General features: G+C 33.2%; 1 protein-coding gene across 2 annotated transcripts; it reads right to left on the bottom strand.

Moving 5' to 3' along the window:
• On the bottom strand, window positions 551-16,314 carry LOC109710175. 2 transcript variants are annotated; one of them, XM_020232647.1, is made up of 3 exons: window positions 16,107-16,314; window positions 10,456-10,547; window positions 551-4,197 (listed from the first exon to the last, which is right to left on the bottom strand). In XM_020232647.1, exon 3 carries the CDS (start codon window positions 4,104-4,106, stop codon window positions 852-854), a length of 3,255 nt encoding a protein of 1,084 aa, XP_020088236.1. In that variant the 5' UTR covers window positions 4,107-4,197; window positions 10,456-10,547; window positions 16,107-16,314; the 3' UTR covers window positions 551-851. The 2 variants fall into 2 exon arrangements, with proteins under 2 accessions (XP_020088236.1, XP_020088246.1); XM_020232657.1 differs by lacking the exon at window positions 10,456-10,547.

Consider the following 17,499-nt stretch of genomic DNA (forward strand, 5'->3'; position numbering starts at 1 on the left):
AGTCATCCATTATGATTCTCATTATAAAGTAAGGAAAGGCCAACAAAATTAACTTCAATTCTAAGAAATTCATAAAATGCCAAAATTAGTGAATAATTTTTGCCGAAAAATTACGCTAATAATAATGCTTTAAGCAAGACCTTAAAAAAATTACTTCAGCAAATAAAATGGCTTTGCTGTACATAACAGGGAAGAAAAATCACAACATACTAATTTACGAGAAATAATAAAGAATCTTTAAGTATTTTCTTTTACTTCAAAAGTACCTAAATTGCTTATTTTTTTAATTTGGAGCTCTTTAGAAGCAAAGCATATTGATTTAGGAAAAGAATTTCACAAAATATATAAATTTTGCCAATTCAATTCACATCTACCAAGCTATTAAGGAAAGGCCTAAATAAAGATGCAAGAGTATTAGACAACCTTCACTAGGTTAATTTTTTGTGTAATTTTTTCACATAATTGAGTAACAGATGATTGTGAGTACAAAATAAGATAAGAAAAATAAATGAATGCTATCCTTGTTGTCATCAAAGGGTCAATACACACGTAGACATTTGCTTGGTTATATTACTCAAGTCTCAAGCAATCAAATGTATAAAATATTTTTTACACGCATAGACAAACTCACTCATATAATAATTAAGAAATAAAGGACATGCTGCACTATGGCTAGCTTATTTCTCAAAAGCATATGAAGACCTCAGCAAACATACGTACATATAGAAACACAACGATCGAGTACACATGCATACACACAAACGCATAATTAATATTTAGAGAGAGAGAGAGAGAGAGAGAGAGAGAGAGATGGTTCACCTTGCATATGAACATTGGAGCAGAGCTGTGCTTCACAAATATCTAGCTTTCATACGCTTCTTATAGTAAGGACAATGTTTTGGGTTGAAGAGAGAGGAGTGGTGGTTGGATTCTAACCCATCCCATTGTAGCTTATCCCACCAATCCTTCTCGCAGCTAATCTTCACAGTTCTTATTGAACGAGCGTCCAACCGGCCGAAAAGAGGAAGTTTTCTGAGATTCAAACACCCCATAATCTTGATCTCTTTCAGCGACGGAGCACAAATGTTTAGCTCGTATATGTGTTGTAGCTTCGGAAGCTCCTGTAGATGGATCGACCTCAGTTTCGGAAGTAGCTGTGGAGCAGCTTCTCTTTTATCTTTTTTATGATCATCATCAGATTTGAAAATTGCCGTTAGATCGCCGCAATAACAGATGTTGATTGTTTCCAAGTCGTGTAGCTCTGACACTGAGGGGAGTACATATTCGAGCCTCGGGCAAAACTCCAAGTAAATATGCTTAAGTTGCCCAATCTTTTCTTGTTTACATAAAGCTTTGAGTCTCGGAAGTTGGCTGAGCCATATGCTCTCCAAAGAATAAGCCGCACCCCAACTAAAGAAGATAAACTTCAAATTAGCCGCATCCCGCCTAGAGAAGATAAACTCCAAATTAGGGCACCTCTCAATGCGGAAACATTTGAGATGTCTGAATTGAATGCCCATGGTAAACTTAGATGTGTTGTCGTGAATGAATAAAGAATTAGCAAATCTCATTATGTTTCCAAAGTCATCTTCCTCTACTATTCTGGAATCGTGACCTCCATCAACCTCTATGTGATTATTCAGGGGCATAGCAGGTGGCGACGGGTGATGTTGACAGTGACGATCTGTCATAGTGTTTAAAACATCTGCATAACATAATGCCGACGTTATAGTAGCATTCGATCCGGTGGTAGTACCAATATTAGTGCCTCTCTTAGCAGTTGAAGAACCCTTGACGTGGATATGGAAGCTGGATTTTGCTCTTCTTAATGCATCAAGAAAGGCATAATAAAGTGACCGGAAGAGCCTAACATCCCTCACGACCACATGAGCATGGAATAATCTCTGATCAACATCATTACTTACCTTGGTTAGCTCACTTAGTCTTTGATTTTGAAAGGAATCAAGGCACTGATCGACGTCGCAAGCACCGCCGCCGTTGTAGTTATCCAAGTACAGCACATCTAGGCTTGGTCCTTTATTAAGACCGGCTACTCTACGGAGTTGCTCGCATCCGAGGAGAAATAATTGCTTCAGTTGTGGGAGTTTGCTGACATCCACCACTTTTATTGCGGTGCATGAAAGATCGAGCGCCTCAAGCCCCGTCAATTCCTGTAGGTCTACGTTCTCCAACTTACGGCATCCTTGTAAGGAGAGCTTGGCGATCAGCTTAGACTCGCTGAGGTGGAAGGTCTTGAGGTTGGGCAAAAGAGCTGCTGCAGGGTCGACAAGCTCCACCTCTTTTAGCGATGCGCACCTTTGTAGGCTGATTGTTTCAATTGTTGCAAGGAGATTGAAGTTTAGATATTCTAACCCCTCGCAATCAGTGAGAATAAGTTCTTTGAGGCTGATTGCCATGGATATGCTCTTTCGCAAAAAAGTGGTGTCGATGTTTCCTGACAGCTTTAAAACTTTCAATTTGTGCATGTGCTCTTGGAGTTCATTTAGATCCACCAGGTGTAGGAGAGAAGTTTCTTCTTTGAGATCGAGCTCCAGGAGGTTAGGCATGAGCTCAATGGCTTTGCCTGCAAGAAGAAACGCATCGGCATCCGAGTTGTATAAATTCAGGACCCATAAGTTATCAAAAAGGAATGGTTCTCGTCGCCCCTTTGGTGCTGAAGAATGAGAATTAGGATCAAGAGAAGTTACTTTGCACCGCTCCAGCCTAAGCATTCTCAGGTTGCGAAGACGAAGGAAGGAGGAATATCCTATAGGACTTACTACGCAGCCGAGAAGGTCTAGCACTCGAACGTTGCTGAGATAGTCGAAGAAGCCGTCCGGTAGAGCTAATTCGTGTGTTTTCTCAAAACGCCAAAAAACGGATGAAACATCAGACATGACTGAACCACGATATTCTTTGAAGAAGAAATCCCATGGCTCTGGATTATTAGTTTGAGGAGAGCATACTGAGATCCAACGGTAACCCTCTTCCTCCTCCTTCGATGATGATGGTGATGAGAACTTTACCCAATCTCCTTGTGTGGTAGAGTCGATCGATAAAGTTTTTGGGGGCAACAACAACAAGTCAGACGCACTCGGCGTCCAAGTGGAAAAGGTATCATGCCAATATTGTAGTTGTTGATCATTTACTATAGGTCCAATCAGCGGAGCTAGTGCTTTCACAATCTCCCACGCCGCATCTCCTTGTAAAATTCCGTCGCACACAAAATACTTGACAGCATCTTCCAGGGGCCGACCATCATCGGGTAGTAGTGCTGATCGGTTAAACGCTGCTCTACGCAACAACAGCAGGCAATACCAAAAGCAACGGAGGACTACTTGCCCGGCGGTCCGCAAGCGCCCACCGCTGCTCTCATCAATGTAACGGGCAATCTCGACGGCCTCCTTGTACACAAGATCAAGTGCGGTTGTTCTGCCTGATGGCTCAATCCTTAGGATAAAATCTGCACTTGCTGATGCGACTTCCCTGGTTATATTCATCCCAGAGGTCCACAACACCGCATTGCCTCTCGACCGCCCTATGATAGAATAAGGCAATCTAAGAGGTTGAATTAACTGGCCACCCGCAATATTATTGCAAAGGACGAGCAGCACTCTACGATCCTTCACAGCTCTGTTTATCTCCCTTAAGACCTCCGAAACCAGGTCTCTTGAGCTGAGTTCCTCACCCGAGAAGTCGTTGTCTTCGTCTTCCGCGTCGAACGCGGCCGTCACCGAAGGAGATAGTAGATTCAGCTGCTCTGCCACCGCCCTCTGCATCTCCCTGCGGTTCCGAAATGGTGCGGGCCGCACCACCTTGATCACCGTCTCAAACACGCGCTTCCCCCGCGTCTCGACCGCTTCCGCCACCTCTCGGAGTAAAGCGGTCGCCCCGACTCCCTTCCATGCCTCCACGCAGATCTTCTGTACGTACCCACGGAGCAAGCCTTCAAGCACAAGACTCTTTGCCTCGTCGTAGTCGCATTCACGGAAATTCATGGCCGTACATATATATATATATATATATATATATATATATATATAGATAGATAGGTAGGTTTTAATTAATCGAGCGTCAATCCATGCATCAACGGTGAGAGCATTCATTCACCGAGTTAGTTAATTTAAGTTGGCCTTGTTCATAATTAATCAATCCTCCCTGCATGCTTCAGCTGCTCCACATGGGAAATCGACAGGACTGGATAATAGAGCAAATAACACCATCAGATCACAGCGTCGACATTTATAACCCTTTCGATTTGGGGTAAACTTTTCAATTCACCCCTCCCTACGTCGTTTAATTAGTACGTGCATTTTTATTTTTACCATACTGTTGTTCAAAAAATAAATTTATATTTAATTATTCTACAATTAATTTAAGATATTTTTAATTTGTCGTACTGTAATTTAAAAAGTTGGGTCTATGATTTTATTTTTGTCTTAGTTAAAACGAAGCATCATCGTATGATTTTCAAAAAAATATCATTTTTATATCTTGTTTAATTAACAGCGGGTCGTTACGATGTAATAAAAATAAAAATTACGGGGTAGTTAATAAATGCAACTATGTGAACCGCATGATGTGACAAAAAATAAAAAATGTGCAAATCTACAGACAGATAAATTGAAGTTTTTCCAATGTTTTAAGATTAGAATAAATTCGGACAGCAAAGTTTTAGGAGAATGCATAGAATATATCTAAATTTTAAATTTGGAATATCTAATCGTGGAAAGAGTAATAAATCTGNCATGAGCTCAAAGGCTTTCCCTGCTAGAAGAAACGTATCGGCATTTGAGTTGTATAAATTCAAGACCCATAAGTTATCAAAAAGTATTGGTTCTCGTCCCCCCTCTGGTGCCGACGAATGTGAATTAGGATCAAGAGAAGTTACTTTGCACCGCTCCAGCCTAAGCATTCTCAGGTTGCGAAGACGAAGGAAGGAGGAATGTTCTATAGGACTTACTACGCAGCCGAGAAGGTCTAGCACTCGAACGTTGCTGAAATGGTCGAAGAAGCCGTCCGGTAGAGCTTGGTGTGTTTCCTCAAAATGCCCAAAGAAGGATGAAACGCCGGACGTGACTGGATTGCGACATACTTTGAAGAAGAAATTCCATGGCTCTGGAATATTAGTTTGAGGAGAGCGCACCGAGATCCACCGGTAACTCGCATCCTCCTCCTCCGATGATGGCAATGAGAACTTTACCCAATCTCCCCGTATGGTAGAGTCGATCAATAATGTTTTCGGTGGCAAAAACTCTTTTCCTTTTCCTCTCGGCGTCCAAGTGGAAAAAGTATCCTCCCAGTATTGCAGTAGTTGATCATTTACCATGGATCCAATCAGCGGAGCTAGTGCTTTCCCAATCTCCCACGCCACCGCATCATCTCCTCGTAAAATTCCGTCGCACACAAAATACTTGACAACAGCTTCCAGGGGCCGACCACCACGGGGTATTAGTACTGATTGATTAAACGCTGCTCTACGCAACAACAGCAAGCAATACCAAAAGCAGCAGAGGACTACTTGCCCGGTGGTCCGCAAGCTCCCGCCGCTGCTCTCGTCAATGTAACGGGCAATCTCGTCGGCCTCCTTGTACACAAGATCAAGTGCGGTTGTTCCGTATGATGGCTGAATCCTTACGATCCGCTCCGCACTCGCTGACGCGGCTTCCATGCTAATATTCATCCCAGAGGTCCACAACACCGCATTGCCTTTCGGCCACCCTATGATAGAAAAAGGCAATGTATAAGGTTCAATTAATTTGCCACCCGCAACATTATTGCAAAGGACGAGCAGCACTCTAGTACGATCCCTCAGAGCTCTGTTTATCTCCTCTGCGACCTTCCAAAGCATGCCTCTTGAGCTGAATTCCACACCCCAGAAGTCGTCGTCTTCGTCCGCTGCGTCGAACGTGGCAGCCGTCGTCACCGAAGGAGATCGTAGTAGATGATTCAGCTGCTCCGCCACCGCCCTCTGCATCTCCCTGCGGTTCCCAAATGGTGCGGGCCCCCGCGCCTCGACCTCTTCCGCCACCTCTCGGAGTAAAGCGGTCGCCCCGACTCCCTTCCATGCCTCCACGTAGATCTTCTGATGGAACCCACGGAGCAAGTATTCGAGCAATCCACTCTTTGCGTCGTTGTAGTCGCGTTCAATGATATTCATGGCGGTATATATATATATATATATATATATATATATATATATAGAGTCCGGCTACTATACTATCGATAATATCAAGTCCTTGGTACTATTGAGTTTTCTATCGTTAGATCAATCCTTTGATCATTTCCACCCGTTAGACTATACTATTAAACCAACCACCCACTCAACCCTAGGGAACCACTATCAATTTAATCGGGGACCACTATCATCCTAACCGCACATCCTTTCATCCAACAGCCGAAAACTTAATAGTACAAAGGGCTTGGTACTATTGATAGTATAGTAGCATAATTCTATATATATATATATATATAGGTAGGTAGGTAGGTTTTAATCGACGAGGAGGGTCAATCCATGCATGAACGGTGAGAGCATTCATTCACCGAGTTAGTTAAGTTAATCTGGCCTTCTTCATATATAATCAATCCTCCCGGCTTTAGCTGCTCCGCATGGAAATCCACAAAGACTGCATGATAGAGCAGCAAATAACACCGTCAGACAGACAGCGACATTTATAACCCTTTCGATTTGGGGGTAAACTTTTCAATTCACCCCTCCCTACGTGGTTTAATTAGTGCTTTTTTATTTTTACCACACCCTTGTTCAAAAATTAAATTTATATTTAATTGCTCTACAATTTAAGATATTTTTAATTTGTCATCCTGTAATTTAAAAAAAGTTGTATCTATGATTTTATTTTTGACTTAGTTAAACGAAGCATCATCATCACATGATTTTCAAAAAAACATCATTTTTATATCATGCATGTTTAATTAACAGCGGGTCCTTATAATGTAACAAAAATAAAAAATACGGGGTAGTTAAAAACTCCAACTATATATGTGAACCACAATGTTGACAAAAGTAAAAAAAAAAAATGTGCAAAACTACATACCGACAAATTGAAGTTTTTTCTATATTTTAAGATTAGAACAAATTTGTACAGTAGTAAAGTTTTAGTAGAATGCATAAAATAAATCTATCAAGTAATAGAACAGGTAAATAGCAATATAGAGCCACGAAAAACAAATTAATAGAACAGGTAAATAGCAATGACAATTAGGCAAAAAAGAATATATCAAGTAAAACTAAAATGAAGTAAGAAAAGATCCGCTCTTTCCGAAATCTAATAGATATTATGCATTCCGTATGTTAACATGTACCATATGAGAATGTTACTTCAATATTCCTGCTAAGCTTTGATTTAATATTTGATTTATATTTCTTATTTTATTAGGAGTTTCTTTCTTTATTCGTTGTGTAATTGTGTTATTTAAGGGGCTTAATTCCTATTGAATAAATGAGTCTTAAGCATCAATAACAGTAAGAAATAACAAAATTTGAGGAATAAGTAATAATAAAATTATAAGTTAATTGCCGATTCATATTTTTAAGGAGAAAGAATAGCGAAGAAATTCAAATAGCTTTCAGCGTACTGAATGGTTAAATCCCTATTTATTTGTAGTTAAGGAGGAAGAGCCCATATGTTAAGGAGGATGAGTAGTAAGGGATTTCAAAATTTTATTTTTTAATAATAAAGTAATTGTGAGAAAAATAATCTATTTTATAAAAAAAATTATAAATAATTAATTATAGACATAACTTTTTTAAATAATATTGGATATTATTATATATTGTATATATTTGATGTAGTTGTAGACACATATATGGATTACAAAACCAAATTTCTTTGGGAAAATTTCTTCAATACCCTTCCCAGTAGCTCTAATTTCATGAATACCTTTTAAAATTTTAACATTTCATATTTGTACTCCAAAAGTATGAAAAAATTTCAAAAATACCCACACAGGTAGCAATCATAGTTAGTTAATTCGGATTTGGCAAAAATTGGATACGGATATAATACGTATAAAATTTGTTTTCTAATTTTTAAATTCATTGAAAAATTCGGCTTAAAAAACGGATTCGGTATAAAATACAAAATATAAGATATAAAATATAAAATAATTTATATTTAAAAATCAAATTATAAGTTTTTTATTCATATTTTTAATAATTCGGCAAAAATTCACGAATAATTCTCTTTCTTTCGGAAAAATTCGTAAACGGACCGTTTAATTCAGATTTTCAATAATTCGTGAATAATTCGCGAATTTACTAACTAGGGTAGCAATCCATTATGTTAGCTTCAAAATACCATTTTACCCTCTATTTTATTCTAATCACCACCCTCACAAATTTTTTTTATATATATGGAGACCCCCTCAATTACAATCCATTGTGAAATGGCCCCCCTAAATTTAAATTTTTAATTAAAGTCTCCTTAAATTTTATTTTCTTAAAATTGAATGATTTTTTATTATTAAATTAGAGATTTTATCTAATCCATTAATGATTCAACCAAATATAATAATTGTAGTAACTTCTTAGTATATAAAATTAAATGAGTCTAAGAATAAAATCACAATGTGGATATAGTTCATATGTATTACTCTAAAAAAAAAAATAAATTAAAAGCTAAGAAGTTTATGTTGAAAAAAGAAAAATTAATAAAAACTTCAAGGGATTTACTTTAATGGCCTATAGTTGATAGTTTTAGTATAAATATTAAAAAATAACAGTGCAAAAAGTTTGATTTTTAAACAAATAGTGAACAAATTAAGGGTAAAATGGTAATTTCAGATTTTGAAGTNATTTGGAATATCTAATCGTGGAAAGAGTAATAAATCTGAGTCATTGAGTCTTAGCAAGTATGAATTTAATCCAGAAGCGGAACACCGGGATTGAAATATTTATGCGTAATTTAATGCAATAATTTGTTCGACATTCGGCATTCCATATATGAGTTGAAAAGTTTTAAATACTTATTTTCTTAAATAATGTGAAATGATTTTACAAATTGTAATATTGTGCTAAAGAAACCGCAAAGTGAAGAGTAAAGACCCACTACTAATGAACCCAAAATCTGCAAGTTTTAAACTGGTTGTGTATTAATTTATGTTTTCTTATAAACTTTCTAGCTAAAACCTGTAAATTCTTTGTTGACTCTTTTAGTGGCCAGATAGTAATTAACTAAGTAAATATTATTTTCTAAAGAGTGTTATTCTATATTTCATTACAGATTTAAAGAGGAAAAAATAGAAATTAATATTCACTTGAATAAGGCAGTAAATGGTATAAAAAATGAATAATAAATAGTATGTGTTATAACAAGAAAGTTTGAATTTTAATTCGGGAAAACTACAAATTGCCCCCCCTTGTGATATAGCAAATTTTTTACTTTGGCCTCACGTCATTCAAAAAGTTGCACTCCGCTCCCATGTGGTATAAATTTTTTTCACCTAAAAAATTCTATATTAGATAGCCTGGCAAATTGAAATTCTTTTAAAAAATTATAGGACGACAAAGTGAAAAATGCGTTAAACTACATTAGAATAATATGTGTTAGATAGATTATTATCTTTAAATTAACATGTATTTTAAAAGTGTGCATAAACAGGGAGATGAAATCTATATATGAAAAATCCCATTAATTAATAGCGACACAATATTAATATAGAGCCATGAAAAACAAATTAATAGAACAAGTAAATAGCAATGACAACTAGGAAAAAAAAATAATATATCAAGTAAAAACTAAAATAAAGTAAGAAAAGATCCGCTCTTTTCGAAATCTAATAGATATTATGCATTCCGTATGTTAACATATGCCATATTAGAATGTTATTAATTTCATTCCTTCTAGGGATAACTTCAAAAACCCTCTCTGTGGTTTCCAACTTTCTCATTTTAGTACCCTGTGGTTTAAAATGTATCAATTTGCCCTCCTGTGGTTTCGTTTTTCTCTTTTTTTTTTTATCAATTTTATTATTTTTTTTTCTCAAATCAGTGACAAAATTAAAATTAAAGGGTACTAAAGTAAATATTCGGTAAATCTAGATGGATATCTGATATTTTTTTGCATATAATTTAACGAAATATTAAAAAAAAAGCTATAGAAAAGATAAAAATAAAACCACAGGGGGGCAAATTGATACATTTTAAATCACAGGGTACTAAAGTGAGAAAGTTGGAAACCACAGGGGGGTTTTTGAAGTTTTCCCATCCTTCTAAGCTTTGATTTAATATTTGATTTATATTCCTTATATTATTAAGATTTTCTTTCTTTATTCGGTGTGTAATTGTGTTATTTATGTGGCTTAATTCCTATTGAATAAATGAGTGTCTTAAATTACATCAATAACAGTAAGAAATAACAAAATTTGAGGAAAAATAAAAATCAAAATCAAAAGATAAGTAATAATAATAATGTAATAAATTAAATATATACATACCTGAATTGCTAAATTCCCATTCATGTGTTAAGGAGAAAGAGCAACAGAGATCCAAAAAGTTAATTGCTGATTCATATGTTCAGGAGAAAGAGCTGTGAAGAAATCCAAATGGCTTTCAGCGTACTGAATCATTAAATCCCTATTTATAGTTAAGGAGGAAGAGTAGCAAGGGAGGGATTTCAAATGTCTTTCAACGTATTTATAAGTAGTTAATTATGAGAAAAAAAAGTATGATTCTTTGCTTATCACTTTGAAAAGAAATCTATTTGAAAAAAAATTTAAAAATGAAGCTATAAATGAATATACTAATTGCGCATCCAAATTTCTTTTCTATTTTTAACTCTTTCTAAAATAGTCTAAACCTTTTTTATTATAAATAATGTCACTATCACAAGTAATGTACCATATGTCAACAATTTAGTTGGCCGCTTGACGAAAGTAATAAAAACTAATTTTTGAGAAAAACAATCTATTTTATAAAAAAATTATAAAAAGATTAAAATGTAATTAATTATAGACATAACTTTTTTAAATAAGATTGGATATTATTATATATTATATATATTTGATGTAGTTGTAGATAGATATATGGATTACATAACCAAATTTCTTTGGGAAAATTTCTTCAATACCCTTCCAAGTAGCTCTAATTTCATGAATACCCTTTAAAATTTCCAAAAGTATAAAAAAATTTCAAAAATACCCACACGGGTAGCAATCCATTATGTTAGCTTCAAAATACCATTTTACCCTCTATTTTATTCTAATCACCACCCTCACAAAATTTTTTAAATATATGGAGACCCCCTCAATTACAACCCATTGTGAAATAGCCCCCTAAATTTAAATTTTTAATTAAAGTGTTCTTAATTTTACTTTCTTAAAATTGAATGATTTTTTATTATTAAATTAGAGATTTTATCTAATCCATTAATGATTCAACCAAATTTAATAATTTTTGTAACTTCATAGTGTATAAAATTAAATGAGTCTAAGAATAAAATCACAATGTGGATATAATTCATATGTATTACTCTAAAAAAAAAAAAAAATTTAAAAGCTAAGAAGTTTATGTTGAAAAAAGAAAAATTAATAAAAACTTAAAGGGATTTACTTAAATGGCCTATAGTTGATAGTTTTAGTATAAATATTAAAAAATAACAGTGAAAAAAGTTTGATTTTTAAACAAATAGTGAACAAATTAAGGGTAAAATGGTAATTTCATATTTTGAAGTAAAATGAAAAAAAAGCTAAGTTGACAGAAGTTAGCAAAAATTTACAGTGAGGATATTTATGAAAGAAATATTGTATTTAGAGGGGCATTTGTGAAATTTTAAGAATTCGAAGGGTATTTATGATGTTTCATAACTGTGTGAGGGTACAAATGAAATTAACTCAAATTTCTTTACTATTGTAAGCTCTTTCCATAACAATTTAAAATCTTTTTAATTATAAATAATCTAGTTATCTTAAGAAAGATTGGTATGTACCAACAACTTAGCTTGTCATTTGGCGAAAGTTTGTGTAACGCGCCGCTTCCCACTTCGCAGGAGCCACGCATCCTAAAACTACTCTATTTCTAGAACACTCAGTACTCTTCATCTCTTAGGCCTAGCCATCGTCTAAGATACTATAGTCAGACTAAAAAATTTTAACTTTATTATATCTTATATACAGAGCTATTCCAAATCCTAGATGTATCACAGTTTGGCAACAAAAATATAATTCTTTACTTGCTACTTTAATGAAAACATTATAATAAAAAAAAAATTTAAAGACAATTTTATGAACTTTGGATGGTGGTGGCCACTGCTATTTCCTTCTCGATCCTCCCCCCCCCTTTGATTTAATATAAACCATAGAGTTTAAATTTGGAGAATAAATCTAGGACGTAGAGTTCCTTGGTGTTTGACTGGAGGCTTGTCGACAGCTCTGGAGAGTGTCGGGACAGGTCCGAGTCGCGTTGTCGGCAAATAGGCGCAAAACGGACTCCGTGCGACGCGAGGGCAGCATTCTGCGAGAGAATCTGCGAAACAGCAGGATTTTCTGCTCGCTGTACCGGTACAAGGGCAGGCTGTACCGGTACAACCATCACAGGACTGCTTGTTGTACCGGTACGAGGGGTTGCTGTACCGATACAGGATGCGCGCACCGAATTTAGCTGCTCTCGGGTTGGCTCTTGTAGCGGTACAGGAGCCCGTGTACCGGTACAAGAGGGTAGGTAGAGGGCTAAATGTGTAATTTTATCCCTCGTTTGTATCACCCCTCACTCCCTTCATCTCTTAGGCCTAGCCATCGTCTAAAATACTATAGTCAGACTAAAATCTCTAGAACGCTCGATACTCTTCATCTCTTAGCCCTAGTCATCGTCCAAAATGCTATAGTCAGGCTAAAAGATTTTAATCTTATTATATCTTATATACAGAATTATTTCAAATTCTAGATGTGTCACAGTTTGGCAACAAAAGTATAATTCTTTACTTGCTACTTTAATGAAAATATTACAATAAAAAAAAATTTAAAGACAATTTTATAAACTTTGGATGGTGGTGGCCACTGCTATTTCCTTCTCGATCATCCCCCCTTTGATTTAATATAAATCATAGAGTTTAAATTTGGAGAATAAATCTAGGACGTAGAGTTCTAGTAGAACTTAATATGAAAATTGGACAAAATAAATTAGCAACGTAGAGTTTTAGTGAAATTTAATGTGAATGATATATAATTTTAATGCAGTAAATTCTCGCTTTGAAATTGTGCCCAGTGGTACAATGCTATCACAAGGACACTACTTTAGAATAATATATTATATTTAAATAGATTATCATTTTAAATTAGGCTAAAATATAGAAATTATTTTGTATATACTCGTTTTTTTTTTTTGCTTTTGACTTTTAGGAATCTATATTTTACTCCCTAAAATTTTAGGAGGGCAAAATAACTAAACTGTTCTTATTTTTTTTATAAGAAAAATATAATCTTTTAACATATTTTTATTATTTTGAAAGGTATTTTCGTATAAATTATAAGAAATGGACTGAATAGTGACGGAACCTTAACATATGGAGACTAAATACAATAATTTAAAATGTTGAGAAGATAAATNATTAATAGTGAGGGTATTTATGAAAGAAATATTGTATTTAGAGGGGCATTTGTGAAATTTTAAAAATTCGAAGGGTGTTTATGATGTTTCATAACTATGTGAGGGTACAAATGAAATTAACTCAAATTTCTTTCCTATTGTAAGCTCTTTCCATAACAGTTAAAAATCTTTTTAATTATAAATAATCTACTTGTCTTAAGAAAAAGATTGGTATGTACCAACAACTTGGCTTGTCATTTGGCGAAAATTTGTGTAACCCGCCGCTTCCCACTTCGCAGGAGCCACGCATTCTAAAACTACTCTATCTCTAGAACGCTCAATACTCTTCATATCTTAGGCCTAGTGATTGTCTAAAATGCTATAGCCAGATTAAAAGATTATATCTTATAAACAAAATTATTTCAAATTCTAGATGTGTCACGGTTTGGAAACAAAAGTATAATTCTTTACTTACTACTTTAATTAAAACATTATAATAAAAATAAATTTAAAGACAATTTTATGAACTTTAGATGGTCGTGGCCACTGCTATTTCCTCCTAGTCCCCCCCCCCTTTGATTTAATATAAACCATAGAGTTTAAATTTGGAGAATAAATCTAGGATGTAGAGTTCTAAGTAGAACTTAATAGGAAAATTGGACAAAGTAAATTCGCAATGTAGAGTTTTAGCAAAATTTGATATGAATTATATAATTTTAATACAGTAAATTCTCGCTTTGAAATTGTGCCAAGTGGCACAATGCTATCACGAGGACACTACTTTAGAATAATATTATATTAAATAGATAATTATTTTAAATCAGGCTAAAATACAGAAAGTTTTCTTGTAAATACCCACTTTTTCACTTTCTCTCCTTAACTTTCGAAAATTTATATCTCGCCCTCTTGAAATTTCGGAAATATTTTTAGGAGAGTATGGTGTTAATGGAGAGAGCACCATGACTAAATTGCCCTTACTTTTTCTATAAGAAAAAAATAATTTTTTAATTAATTCTGTCATTTTGAAAGATATTTTTGATATAAATTATAAAAAATGGGCGGAATAGTGACCTAACCCTGACGTAGGGAGACTAAATATAATAATTTAAAATGTTGAGGGGATAAAATACAGGTTTTAAAAAATTAGGAAGAAAAAGTGAAAAAAAGAAATATTTATAAGGGGATTTTCTATAATTTAAACTTTAAATTTACATGTATTTTTTTTTTTTTGAGAAATTATTTACATGTCTTTTATGTTCGTGCATAAATTGGAAGATGAATCCCACAAAAATCCCATTAATGGCCACAAAATATTAATATTGAGATACAAAAAAAAAAAAAAACAAATCAATAGCCTAGCAGGTGAAATTTTATTGTGTGCTTTATTAACTAAAATTTCTAGAACTCAAATCTAGATGCCTTAACTCTCAAATGTAAAAGCATTGAATGTAATCTAGAATCCTACATAGTTTATTTATGCATGAAAATTCGATTTTTTAAAAAATAATATCTCATTGTTTACATTTGGGTTTTAAGACTTGTAGGTTTGGTAGAACAAGTAATTAAATAGCAATTACAATTGGACAAATATATAATATCAAGTAAAACTAAAATAAATCATGAAAAGATCGACTATTTTTGTAATCTAATAGATATTATGCATTCCATGCATGTGTTAACGAATACCATTTTAGGATGCTATTTAATTACTTGTTCTACCAAACCTACAAGTCTTAAAACCCAAATGTAAACAATGAGATATTATTTTTTAAAAAATCGAATTTTCATGCATAAATAAACTATGTAGGATTCTAGATTACATTCAATGCTTTTACATTTGAGAGTTAAGGCATCTAGATTTGAGTTCTAGAAATTTTAGTTTATAAAGCACACAATAAAATTTCACCTGCTAGGCTATTAATTTGTTTTTTTTTTGTATCTCAATATTAATATTTTGTGGCCATTAATGGAATTTTTGTGGGATTTCATCTTCCTATTTATGCACGAACATAAAAGACATGTAAATAATTTCTCAAAAAAAAAAAAATACATGTAAATTTAAAGTTTAAATTATAGAAAATCCCCTNATTATTCTTATTACCTATCTTTTAATTTTTGTTTTTTTTGGTTTTCTTCGGATTATGTTATTTCTTGCTGTAATTGAGGTTTAAGACTCATTTATTCAATAGGGATAACACAATTACATGACTAACAAAAGAAAGAAAACTCCTAATAATATGAGAAAATTACTCAAAAAATAAATCATGAAAAGATCGACTATTTTTGTAATCTAATAGATATTATGCATTCCATGCATGTGTTAACGAATACCATTTTAGGATGCTATTTCCTTCCTTGTAAGCTTGATTTATTTTTTGAGTAATTTTCTCATATTATTAGGAGTTTTCTTTCTTTTGTTAGTCATGTAATTGTGTTATCCCTATTGAATAAATGAGTCTTAAACCTCAATTACAGCAAGAAATAACATAATCCGAAGAAAACCAAAAAAAACAAAAATTAAAAGATAGGTAATAAGAATAATATAAGAAATTAAATATGTACGTACCTGAATTGCTAAATATCCATTCATGTGTTAAATAGAAAGACCAGTAAAGAAATCCAAATTGCTAAATGCCAATTCATGTATCAATGAGAAATTAAGAGCAACAGAGAAATCCAAATGGCTGAATGCCAATTCATGTGTTAAGAAAAAATAGTAGCAGAAAGATCCAAATAGCATTCAACATACTGAATCGCTAAATTTGTTAAGGAGAAAGAGCTCATGTGTTAAGAAGAAAGAATAGTGTAGAGGTTCAAATGGCTTTCAATGTATTTATAAGCATGTATGATAAATGAAGCTTGATTCTTTGCTTATCATGTGGGAAAGGAACCTATTTTAAAGAAAATTAAAGATAAAGCTTTAACTAGATACTATAAATTACACATCCAAATTTCTTTTCTATTTTTAACTCTTTTTACAATAGTTTAACTATTTTTTATTATAAATAATAATATACATCATTACCATAAGTAAGATTACCATATGTCAACAATTTAGCTGGCGACTTGAAGAAAACAGTAAACACTACTATAAAAATATGATTCTTTACTTACCACTTTAGAAAGAACTTACATATTTTAATACAAATTAAGATGTAGTGTTAGGATTCATTGATATGTATTCTTGTTTCAATTAATTTCAAAATAAACTAGATGCTGACCCATGCATAACACACAGATATCTTAAAACTTTATTTTTTAAATAATAAATTAGTGTTAGGATTCATTGATATGTATTCTTGTTTCAATTAATTTCTAAGACAACTAGATGCTGACCCATGCATAACACACAGATATCTTAAAACTTTATTTTTTAAATAATAAATTAATTTAATAATATTGGATATTATTATAAATTTGATGTAGTCATTCATAGATATATTGATTGCACATCCAAATTTCTTTCCTATTTTAAGTTCTATCTATGACAATTTAAAAATTTTTTTAATTATAAATAATCTAGTTGTCTTAAATAAGATTGGCATGTGTAAAGAACATGGATTGTCATATGATTCTTTGCTTGCAACTTTTGAGGAGAACCCATTTTAAAAATAAAAGTGGTGGGTTGGTGATTTTTTAGCTATATTCTTGTACTGGTTGCTTGTTAAATAAACTAGTTGTTAATCGGTGCATTGTACATGGATATTTAAGAAAATTTTATTTTAGAAAATAATAAATTAAAGTTAGGAGAAATAATCTATTGCATAGAAAAATTNTAATATCAATTAAAACTAAAATAAAGCATGAAAATTAAGATCGACTCTTTTTGAAATCGATCCAATAGATATTATGCATTCCATGTGTGTTAACGTATACCATATTAGGATGCTATTTCCTTCCTTGAGAGCATAAATCACGTAACTTCATCAAAATCTACTCTTGCAAAAAAAAAAAAAAAA

Source organism: Ananas comosus, linkage group 1 (assembly GCF_001540865.1).
Source record: "Ananas comosus cultivar F153 linkage group 1, ASM154086v1, whole genome shotgun sequence".
Lineage (NCBI taxonomy): Eukaryota > Viridiplantae > Streptophyta > Magnoliopsida > Poales > Bromeliaceae > Ananas > Ananas comosus.